At 44.8% G+C, this 12,078-nt stretch overlaps 1 protein-coding gene across 10 annotated transcripts in view; it reads right to left on the reverse strand.

The window, feature by feature from the left end:
• LOC134027780 (C-myc promoter-binding protein-like) overlaps positions 1-12,078 on the reverse strand; it is a 41,440-nt gene that overhangs the window by 18,721 nt on the left and 10,641 nt on the right. For 7 of the 10 annotated variants that reach the window (XM_062470884.1, XM_062470882.1, XM_062470881.1 and 4 more), the window contains exons 4-14: positions 11,171-11,240; positions 9,140-9,309; positions 7,338-7,633; positions 6,930-6,996; positions 6,694-6,752; positions 6,401-6,545; positions 6,013-6,188; positions 4,951-5,051; positions 3,646-3,861; positions 1,883-2,028; positions 1,524-1,562 (exon numbers count right to left, since the gene is read on the reverse strand). In XM_062470884.1, coding sequence (XP_062326868.1) covers positions 1,524-1,562; positions 1,883-2,028; positions 3,646-3,861; positions 4,951-5,051; positions 6,013-6,188; positions 6,401-6,545; positions 6,694-6,752; positions 6,930-6,996; positions 7,338-7,633; positions 9,140-9,309; positions 11,171-11,240 — 1,485 coding nt within the window. The remainder of the gene's footprint in view (positions 1-1,523; positions 1,563-1,882; positions 2,029-3,645; positions 3,862-4,950; positions 5,052-6,012; positions 6,189-6,400; positions 6,546-6,693; positions 6,753-6,929; positions 6,997-7,337; positions 7,634-9,139; positions 9,310-11,170; positions 11,241-12,078) is intronic. The other 3 variants (XM_062470885.1, XM_062470883.1, XM_062470878.1) reach the window with 1 other exon arrangement.

Here is a 12,078-nt window from a genome sequence, read left to right on the forward strand (position 1 = left end):
CTCGCACCCAGAACACAGGTGTGTTCTGTCTCACACCTGAGTTCTGTCAGGTGTGAGACAGAACACCTGTCTCATCACAGACCACCTGTCCCATCACAGACCACCTGTCCCATCACAGACCACTGCCGTGTTATCTGGAAGAAACTAACTCTGGTTTTTGTTTTAAGCACTAGTACAGTTTGGCACAAGTATACCTCAACACTTCCTCAAAAAATGTAAATCTCTTCTTGAGTGTAGTGCTCAAGACAGTTATTGAATCATATACAATTTATTTTGTCACAAATAAGGTTTAACTTCACGAATAAACAGCAAGAGGAAAATGTACAATCTGCTTGAATGTGTAAAAGGTCACTGAAAGTGCAGACAGGCAAAGCAAAATAACCACTAAGAATTGTTGAGCTTGAGAAGCAAAGATTAGTTGTTTTTCTTTGTTTCTGCTTAGGAACATTGAGTCCTGTTGGACTGAACATGCAGCTCTCTGAGGGAGTATGGGAATATTCTGTGTGCGCGCAAGGGGACAGGGAGTGACAGTTGGGTAAAATATGTACAGTACGTAGACAAAGCTATTTAATCTGAGTGTAGAGGGTGTTTGCGTGTGCGTGTGCGTGTTTGTGTAGCAGGGAGACTGAGTGGGATGAACTCTTAGGAGCTTGCGTAGTCCTATGAGAGTGGACCTCTTAATCCTACCAGGGACTCCATAGCACAGTGAGAGTATCAACAGGGATTACCAGAGTATAAATCTGACACTGAGGGAGGAGATGAGTGAGTGTTACTGCTTACATCAGCCTGGGAGAGGGGAGGAGGGGAAGAGCCTTGCATGTGGCCCTCAATTCAATTACTTCAAAACGGTCAATTACAAAGCCTCATTGTGGGAAAATGATATTTTGGTGTCAATTATCAATTTAACCTCTAATAATCAACATCTTGCATGACATTATCCAGATGTGGCATTACAATCCTGCTAAAAAATGATTTCACTCCCCGCCTTTCTCTATCTCTCAAACACAGAAAGACAAACACTCTCTGAAATGCAGCAGATCACTTTTGATTTTAGGTTCAGCATTGAAAAGATCTCTCCGGGCAAACTGACTGGGTGAGACAAATGGAGCAGTTTAGAGGAATCGTCTCATAACATAATGTTCGATCAAGCATTATAGAAGTCACTGAGCTGCAATAAAGCTCTATAGTACCTTGCTGGAGTCATGAAATGTTTGGCCCCAGAAATCATTTTTCTGCGATCTGCAGTATTACTGTAAGTGCTTAGGTGGCAAATTACACAGTAGCTTACAACTCAATACAGGGAGAGTGTGGAAAGTGCATCAAAGAGTTCGAGTTGGAGGAATTCTGCTTTTGGTTGCAAAACTGACAGGCCCTTTATGTGCAGTTTGTAACTACAGGCAGGACGTGGGTCGCATGTTCACTTCTAGTCTGGATCTGGTCACTGGACTGGACTACAATGTACCTTTTCAATGTTCAAAACAGGGAGGTCACAGTGAGCGCAGCAGGCACAAAAGGACACTTACCTTGCCTCCTTTTTCTGCACTGCGCTCTGAGCTGTACAGCTACTCGCACAGGCAGGCAGAGAAGAGGAAAGAGGCAGAGAAAGGCAGGAAGAGAGAAAAAGAAAGAAAGGGGGGGACAGGAGAGGACAGGAGAGAGGCATGTTCAGTTTAAACGATAGGTGAGAGCAGCCAGGAATGATGGTCACAACTAATATTACTGGAGACGAGTAGTCATACAGGATAGACAGAATAGCTAGAGAAGAAAACTTGAAAGAAAAAAGGAAAAATAATGGTGGGGAGGGGAGAAAAGCGACATTTGAATAGTTCAGGAGAATTGGACAGAGGTTGACGCAGAGGATGATTTAGAAAGCTGTGCTCACTTTGTCCACACAGTCGTCGAAGAAGGCCAAGCTGGCGTCTTTGTCACTAACGAAGGAGCACTCCTCGATGAAGCGGATGAACATCTGCGTCTTGGTCATGAGGGAGTAGAACTTCTGGTGTGAGCGGTCACGACTCTTTAAGAAGCCTGACGGAAAGAAAAAGGTCCAGTTACTGGAGAACAACTGTGATTTATATCAGCATCTAGCGCAATAATAACAGTCTCAATACATTATGATTAACACTAAAGCAAGACCAATGAAAAAGAGTAACTACTAAGGAGACAAAACAATTGCACAGCAATTTGTGAAAGTGACACTTTCTAATAGGTGGTAACTAAATGTGATACACTACATGCCCATGACTATCTGGTTCAATCTATACTTTCAGCAAACAAAATGAAACTATTTCATTTAGTCTCAAGGCAAGACAGGTAAACCAACCTCACAAATGAAAAATGGATAGCACTGAACATAACAGATTCCCACACGATGCACACCAGCACAATGTTGTATAAATCATATAAAGATGCATAACGATATGGCAACATCCAGCTGGTGTGACTAATGGCCCTTATGGTGTGAGAGACCAGGATAAACGACAATTGGCTCTCAGTGCAGTTAAGGAATCCAAGCCTCTGTACTGTGTCCTGGTGGTAAAGCACATAACGAAAGCGGATTCTCTCGAAACACACACACACACATTCACACACGGGCAATGTGGCCCCCAACACAATGGCCTGTCACCTGACAGGCCAGTCCCCCTTGACGCAACTGCCCCTTTGGCACCTGCCTGGGTATGAATTAACCTTTCCAATTCCACGAAGCTAGCATGCACAGATGGACTGGCACGTGTGTGTGTGTGTAAGTAAACAATCAGAGCCAAAATTAAAGTGCAGTTCCCTCAAGTCATTATATTATGTATAACACTGCAAGGGTCCCTTCAAATCTCCAGTGCTTATTCTGCATATCCCATTTCTCCTATTACACATGGCCTTGGCTCTAGTGAGTCTTTCACAGCAATGAGATCAGCCCAACTAATTTCAGATGTTGTATTAGCGAGCTTTGAGGGCTTTGTTCCAGACTATCCTCAGGAGCTTTCAACAGCTGTAACTCTTGCTCACAAGCTCGCTGGACTGCTACACACACACACACCTTTCAAACACCCAAATGTTCCTTCCATCCAGTCCCTGAGAGAGGCCTCTCATGCTTTAACCAACACCATCTGGGTCTGAGGCAGACCAGCTGTATTGGGAAGGGAAAAGGGGAACTATGGATAGTTGGGGGTAATTTTATTATCTTCTGTCATAAACCTGTCGCTACTAATGATGTAACGCTACACTGCCCGTGGTTCAAAATGGCTCTATATATATATATATATATACACACACACAGAGAGGGAGTAAATAATGACAAACAAGTGTGATGTATATTAGACAAAGCACGTATAAATCTCTGGGACGAGGGCCACAGCCGCAGCATCCATCAAGATGGAAGATCAACAGGTGACAACAGGGAGGTATATTCTAAATGATGTCAGAAGGGCTTTCCAAAGCTTCTTGTTTTGATCATGTATTGTGCTTTTCCCCTCTGGGCTGTAGTGTTACTATCAGAGTCTTATGACAAACAATTAATATGCCATCTTATGCTATTTATCGTGATTTTATTCAAAGATTTTGGGGACTAGGGGCAGAAATGACCCGTTAGAGATGTGCCTTTAAATTAAACCTATAGTTAATTAAAGCAGTGCGAGAGTCTGTCCTGACCTTGCAGGTCGAAGAGAGAGCTGGCGTCGGTGGCCTTCTCCGAGGGAGCTTGGGTGATGGGTCGCAAGTAAGAGCGGTAGCCCTTCAAGATGGCCGCCATGAAGCGCAGGAAAGCCTCCTGGATCTCCATCTCCAGCGTGTGCAGGCTCTTGCCGCAGCTCAGCTCGGACGAGTCGCTCATGCTGAGTTCCAGGAGACCGTCTGGCCTCTGTTGACCTGGGGGGAGGGTGGGACAAGAGAGTGGAGGTTAGTCGAGGATGTTTATGTGCCATCCCATTGACCATGGGTAGAGCAGGGCTGGCTTGCATTTATGCAGGCACTGCACCCTGTGTGTGTTTTAGTTGGCGCAGTGAGTTTGACAATATCTCTTCTTTCAACAGGAATTTAATGCACTGTATTTACCTATATAGTGCACTCTAATCGAATTTGGCATTCAAATGAGGAACCCATCAAGTGCAAAGCATTTGGAGGAGCACAAACAAAAGGTAGAAATGATCACATAGCACTGCAATGCAGGTTGAACACAGTTCTGGAGCCAGAATAGTTTCTTTGATTACCATTGATTCAATTTGGTTTTTGATGGACGTAAAGTGTAAACAACAAGAACCAGGAACTATAGGAGATTTACTTTCAAGAGGTCCTTGAAGCTATGAAGTTGCTGCCCAGACGGGTGTATTGATATTCAATATTCCGGGCAAGGCACTCAAGCAGCAACGGCTTAGATTTTCAGCCTGGCTGCATCTTAAAAATAAGAAATTATTTGTTTCCCACTCCCCCCCTTCCCGACTCAATAAAAAACAGGTCCCCTTGTTTCTTTGGAACTACTGAGCTTCATAAATAACAGAGGAAAAACTCCACAATGACATAATGAGGACAGTAAGAGCTGGAGATGAGAGTGGAGAATAAAAAAGGATGCATATTTACAAAGTATGTATTGGCATGTAGTGTCAAGTCATCAGAAATGTTGAGTGTTGAAAACCACCACTAAAAAACAACTACATCTTTTATTAAGGAGTAGGGCCTAAAGCAGCACAAGTTTACTTCCTTGTGAGCCTTACAGATGAACCAGAATATTCTCGTCCCATTTAATGGAACAATATAAAAGGTATAAAAACAGTGATTTGATAAAGTTTCCAACATGACTGGACCTGTGACCTACCCTGGTTACTACATATGCTTCAAATCTGGTCTGACAATGACATAAAAGCTGACTAAACCAGAGACACATCTGGCAACCCGTCAATACTTGACCCTGGTTTTGGTTCCTTTCCTGGGTTTTTGCTGTTCTGTTCATAAGTTACTCACCGTCCACAAGTTGTTGGTAGAGATGGTTCAGCACATTCATCAGGTTTTTACAGGCTTTCTTTGGCAGGATCTTCCAAGTCAGGGCTCGCTTATCTTCATTGCTGTAAAGCAAAAGCACATGGTCAGCTCAGGAGAGGTTGGGGGAGGGGGCAAAATAAATATGAGCGTTGAAGGCTGTGCCGGGGACCACCCTGGTTTGCTGAGTGTGTCTGGCAGGCTAAGTGACCACAGGGTATCAGGCAAAACATGAAGACCAAATGAAGCCACCTGACCAAACCTCACTCTTTGGTACGTGTGCTCTGTTTACATTGAAAGTCACCACTTCCCTAGCTTAAAAAGGGAAACAGGTTGGCAAGCATGAGGTCTATTAAGGAATATAGTAAATCAGGTGTCCAGTACAAAGTAAAAGGTTTGGGGTTAGGTTTTTGTGGCTAGAGCATACTTTTACATTGAACTGTACTCTATTCTAGTCCTTAATTTTTACATGAACGCTCTAAAATAACAGTTTAAAGAAACTCAACTTCAAAAGAATTTCTGTTGAGTTAAATCCACAAGGTTACTCATGCACAGCTGAACACATCTATCCTGGTCTTGATTTCAACACATCATTGCTAAAGTGTTATTTTTATTTGGTGGTAAATCCCTTCTCTTTTTGCCCCATGTTCACAAGCTCCATTTGTGACGCGAGTGCCTTTTTCAAGATACTTCAAAGGGATGGGTTGTGAAGGATAATTGGCTGTTTTCTTGTACCCGTGACAAATTCACTTTGAGTGTTCGAGGAAGCCCAAAAATATTAATGAAAAAATTTTAAACCTTTTATTTATTGAAAATGTAACTTTACTATATTCCATGCAACTGCTTGAGTATCTATACATTACACCCAAAAAAATTAATGAATCTACTAGATAAAGTACAGCATGTGCATCCGGACTGTATATTTTTGGAACTGGCCTCAGTCATCAGCATTTACCTAACCTGATATCCGGGCCTCCCAGTTTCTATGTATAATGGAACTGACATATGCTACACCCTAGCTCAGAGCGTGGCAGAAGCAGTGCTCACTGGGAGATGGTGTTTGTGTCTAGGTCCACACAGCTGACGTCCGGCGGGGGGTCGTAGAGGTCAAAGTAGCGTGAGTCCACGCCTACGATGAAGGGGCAGGGGGCGCTCAGCACATCGGCCAGCGCCAGCGGGCAGAGGGGGATGTACGGGCACGGCCAGTGGAACGGAAAGATCATCTGAGCTCGAGAAAAGGAGGGAAGGATGGCAATATTGGAGGTCAGGATGTTATTATGTTTCCTAAACTGTGTCTACAAGTATAAATGATATTTCCATTGGTACAATTGCACGTGTTATAGCTATAATGATTTTGTGCTTCTGCTAAAAATTATTAGCAAATCAAATAAAGAATCTAAAAAGACGTTTGCTTTTTGGTAGAGTAACTCCTCACAGACACCAGAGCCTCGGTGACGCTGGTCAGCACCGCGGGCCGCAGGGAGTGCACCAGGATCTTGTGTTCTGTCACAGCAAACACCAAGAGCGTGACGGCGTTCTCTGGACCCAGGTTCTGAAGCAGCGTAGAGAACCGCCCCCCACTGCAATACCCCCAAAACACACAATGTTTTCAACTTGACATGCATAGTACCCAACAATCACCTGTTTCAAAAAGGGAATAGGAAACCACTACAAGGTGAACAGTGTAAATCCTATAGGTCCTGTGGGTAGAACACCAAACAACCTTACCTGAGAGGTAGAGGCGAGGACACAGGCTGGCTCAACATCAGACTGTCGTGAGGCGAGAGCTATGAGAGGAGAAAGTGAACAAATCAGCATGCATGGGTATCACCTCAGACCCAAAATGGCGGCGCGATGCATCACTCGGACAGGCACTACTTTGTGTGTTTGTGTGTCTCCATGTTCAATAAAGCACCTTGTGAAAAGATCCATACATGTAGGCCGTAACTCATCAGCAGACTCACCTGCACCAGGATCCTGGGCCTCTGTGAGGAGGGGAAGGGGACCTTGTGCATGAACTGGGAGATGTGCCTGGAAGGAGGAAGAGATTGGGAGGTTTGTGAGGCCAGAAATAACTCAAATAAATATAGTGTGGGGGTGCTTCATCTGTCATCACATCCCTGCTGCATGGTGCAGATTTGGTAACTGGGCCGTAAAACACGGTTGGCATGAGTCTAACCCTCATACAATGTGTGACCAAAACCTTCCCCTTGTTGGTATTGAAACGACTTAAAACAGGGCTGGCATCATTTTAGTTGACAGGGTGGGGGAAAAAAAACTTAAAGGCAAAGAGCTACAACATTATTTTGTCTACAAACAAAACAAAACAAAGAAACAAGAGCAGGTTTCATTCAGGGAAACTGAAAGCTCACTTCTCGATGGGCAGGACGTGCGGGCCGGAGATGGAGTAACGGTAGAGGAAGGTGAGGAACTTGCGGAAGGCGTCGAAGAAGGGCCAGTGGGAGAGCAGGCAGATGCACTTGTTGGTGTAGATGGAGCGGGGGGGCGGCACGCTGGCCGTGGGGCCGGTGGGAGATGTGGGGGTGGCTGCAGTGCTGGGGGGGCTCTTGAGGGGGTCAGGGCCTAGCATGCCCAGCTGGGAGCGCTGCTGGTCTGTCAGACACTCCTGTGGGTAGGGCTCATAGAACTGGATGGCTGCTCCATACACCTGGAGAGGTGAACACACAAGCACATACAGACAGGTGAGTCATGAGGAAGGGTTTCCCTGAATATAGCCGACCTCCAATGGGAATCGAAGGAAAAATACGACTAAATGTCTCTGTATCTCTTCGCATCACGTTGGCTGTAATCTGTATCAGATTACAGCCAACATGCTTATCTGTTCTGTGGGTCATATCCTAACCTTTCTCAGGGGGGGATGTTTTTGCCTTTGGCAGTGTGACACACATACGCTCGCAAAACACAGAGGCGGGTTCCCGTCCCTGTGATGTGTTTGTGTATGATCGGGTCAAAGGCCTACATGCCGACTTCTAAAGGGAGCAACACCTTTACACAGTGAGAGGCAGCGGGCCGGCTTCCCACCGTTCCTCTCTCTGACCTCGCCCGGGTATGACACAGTTCAGTTTACAACACACACACTGCGCTCAGCAAAACATCCACAGCACAACGGCTAGGCAAACACTTGCACAAGCGCACACAAACACGCCTTTCTGAAAACACACACGCACGCACGCACGCATGCACGCTCTCTCTTGGGGGTTCGCTCAACAGTCAGCAGAACCAAACACGCGGGGCTGCCCGCCAGCCCTCGTCTCTGACCCCTAACAGCCCATGTTTAGCTTTCCAGCCTGAGCGGCTGTTGCTTTCTAAACAGTAGGCGGGGAGTGGGGTCAGTTGTACTCATTTACACCAGAGCTTTTGGAACATATTTCAAACATATACCAACCCATGGTCATAACCCAGTGGCCCACTTCTGTGGCATGTGTGTGTGTGTGGGGTGTGTGTGTGTGTGTGTGGGGGGGGGGGGGGGGGGGGGTTAGATAGTGGGAAACTAATGGTGCCTGTGTGCTGCTTCTGAGTGATGATGCAGCTCTTGTCAAGTACTTAATTCGACCAGTCATCAGTGATGTAGCGAGAGCCCTGCTGTCCACTCTGGACAAAGACCTTTCAACTTGATTTTGGCCATCGATGTAGTTATGTTCTTTCAACATTTGGAGTGAGACGGTTTACAGCAACGACAGACTGCAACTTCTGGGTGATACCTAACGAGGAGAGCCCTCCTGTGTGCAACTTTGCGAACCCCCTGCTAGGCAGTAGTACCTTCCAGCTTGTGGAACTACTGACTGGGAGATGAGACTTGCAAGTAACAGCTCCTGCACTTGGTGTCAGAGAGACATCTGCAGGGTTTAGCCAACTAGCAGTGAGAAATGCTTCTCCCTCACACCTAGGCTACTGTTAGGGGGAAATATAACCAGGTGGAACTGGAAGCTTCTTTTAAAATAGGGGGGGTGGAGGGGTTCTGACACACTGAACTTCTCTTTCCCTTAACCACTATTAGCTTTTGCACTAGTGCCCCACATGGGGAGTGCCTAGATGTGTCAGCAGTGTGGCTGGAACACAATACAGGAGGCAGTGTATGAGTGCATCTAATGGAGGAATCTTTACAAGCAGATAAGGTCAGTGGTGAGGAAGCATGCTTGAGTGAGAGTGTCACCTTCTCTCCAGAGGATCCGGTCAGGACGAAGGTGGAGAATACAGGGAGGGAGTATTTGGTTGATGCGGGCCAGCACTCGATAGTGGCCCCCATGGGCAGGCAGAAGAGAGGGACCGACTCTGGCAGAGGGAACGACTCATAGTCCTCTTCTGGGTATCTGCTGAACAAACCTAGACAAAACCCCAACAACAAGAGAATTAGACAGCACTCAAATCGAGTTCTGTAGCAGCAGAACGCAAATGTTCTCCTGTAATTAACAATCAATTAAGGTCCCTATGGAGCATAGTTTGTAAAGTGCTAGGCTAGTTCAATTAATCACAATCACTATCATTATGTGCAACGCTAAGTAATCAATGTTTGGCAACAGACTATGGACTTGAAATAAACCCTCACTCCTTGCTAATTAACCCTTAGCTAAATGAACAACATAGTATTCATACCATGTGAATGCTTGTTTAACTATAAGATTTTAGGCCATTTGGATACTGAGAACCTTGTATTCCCATATAGAATATTTGGCAAAAAAAAAAAAAAACTTTTCTAACTTTTAAATTAAAGAAGTCGTTTTAAAACAGATCTTTGTGCCAAAGATCCAATGACATCTGTTTAATTACAGCCCTAGTAATACATCAGCTAACATAGAAGAGATGGACTGAACTCAACATGTGCATTCAGTTTCTAGGTATGGTTTCCTCAAGGCTCTGCTTCGGGTAGTTGATGCCAGCGACACATCCACACAGCTCAGATGAGATCACTGTGTTCAGTGTGCAGCGCACACTCCAGACGTGCTCTGCTGAGATACCAATCAGCCACGTCAGTGTGAAGGCCACAGATGGTCTGGGCCTTGGGTGTTATGACAGCATAAGTATTCAGGGTTGGGATTTTGGTTGAGTCAATGTTGTATAGATGCATGTCAAATAATGGTCTGGAAAATACATTTGAGGTGGGTCTATAAAATAAAAGTGGGTTAGGGTTTGGTCGAGCAATTCAAGGTCTAGACTTACCAAACAAGGTTGAGATAATGTTATGGGAGTTAGCCTAGAAGTTGCATCACCATTGAGGTTTGGCCTTAATGTGGAATTAGTTCATGCTGTTATTTGGTATCATAACAACCTTGTGTGTGTGTGTGTGTGTGTGTGTGTGCGCACGCATGCGTGTGTGTGTATTGAGACCAACAGAACTGGGTGGCCAGCATGAAAACCAAAGCATCTCCGTTGTTTGAGGATTTTATCTCCCTGTTGTTGGAAGTAACATCTGGTTCTATTTCCCACCCACTGGCACAAAATATTTGAGAGGGGACAGTTAAGGACATTTTAGTCACAATGAGCAATAGAGGAATCACTAAATTAGCAGCAGCCCAAGTCTGCTGGGGGAAAACCCCAGCATGCGTGTACTTAACCAAGAACCCTCCGTCTGACACCTTAACACGCCGTAACACGCCTGTGTAGCAAAGTATACCCTCACATGACCTATTTCAAATCCAGGGTGTTGAACATTGGACTTAGTACTGCCTTACAAGCACGGAAAATGCAACGATTTACTGGTTAAAAAGCAGCAAAAAGAGTTTATTACAATCTGTAATTCTGATATAACATTCATGTCATTTCTCAAAGGTTGATCAGAGGCCATTCTCTGAGAGAGAAACATGTCTTCAATGTTACCATCCTCAACAATGTGGCCACTGTGTGAAGTTTCTAAACACCTGGTGAAATGAGACTTCCCTACCATGACACAGCAATGATGACCATGTTCTGAAAACAGAACCTAGGATCTTGGACAGCATTAAGTCTTTAAAGATTACAATGCACCACTTAGACCAGATAGTGATTATCTATATGAACTTAGGATATTGGGAATTATGAACTTGGCGATTGTATTTACAGAACATAGAGATTGAGCATTGAGATTTCCAGGCTTACGATAACAAAGAGAAATAGACACAAGGCCCACACAGACAACTGGCTGAATATTGCCTGATTCATTGGGTGCACTTTAACGTTTCAAAGGGAAAAAGATTGAAACATCCCTCACCTGCTTTGTAGGCTATCATGTTGGTTTTGGCCACCGACTTCTTATAGCACAGATATACAGAGGAGCCCCACTGAAAACACAAGGGACAGTTTTTTTTCCATGAGTGTATGAATTCCACATTAGAACCCATTTCTCAGTTAGTCTTTTCATGTCATTGACTGAATGCATCATGTATAGAAAATCAAGCATGTTTTCATTGGTCACTTTACTGAACATTGAACTGTTGAACATTGAGTGCAGATGGTATGGTCTCTTGTGCATTCCCCACTGTGTACTTTTAGCCACAATGTTTTCTCTAAACATGAATACACGCACACTGGGGGACTACCATGTTGCCCAGTGATCAAAGCAGACCTTGCTGACACAGCAAGGACATCTTTTTATAATACTGAACAGCCGCTGTGTTTGTGTGTGTGTGTTGTGCAAGTACATAAACCATAACACAATACGACAGGTAGTGGGTAGAGGGTGTTTTGCGGCATTAAGCACAGACCGAGGGGGGGGGGGGGAAGAAAGATGTATTTGTTGAGAGGAAGAAATGGTGTGGATATGCTACTGTCATTAAGGAGACATGCAACATGGTTTAGGGTTGAAGAGAGAGGCACAACTCTGCAGCCTAACAGTATCCTGAGGGCCTGACTGTGTTTGAGAGGCTTCGTTTCATAATTGGATGCACTTGCTGTTGTCTCCATCTTGATATAATGTCCCTTGGTGCAACTTGCACCGAAAAGATAAAAATGAACTAACAGAAACAGTTTTTCTCTTTGTGCATGACAAAGCTGAGGAAAAATAGGCAAAATCTTGCATGCTGGTATTGTCGCGCTTTCTTTTAACAACCAGCATAACTTTGATTGTGCATTTCTGTAGTGTGACGAACAAGCTGGGTCTGTTGGTCTGCACAGTATAAT

Source organism: Osmerus eperlanus, chromosome 10, assembly GCF_963692335.1.
Source record: "Osmerus eperlanus chromosome 10, fOsmEpe2.1, whole genome shotgun sequence".
In the NCBI taxonomy this organism is placed as follows: Eukaryota; Metazoa; Chordata; class Actinopteri; order Osmeriformes; family Osmeridae; genus Osmerus; species Osmerus eperlanus.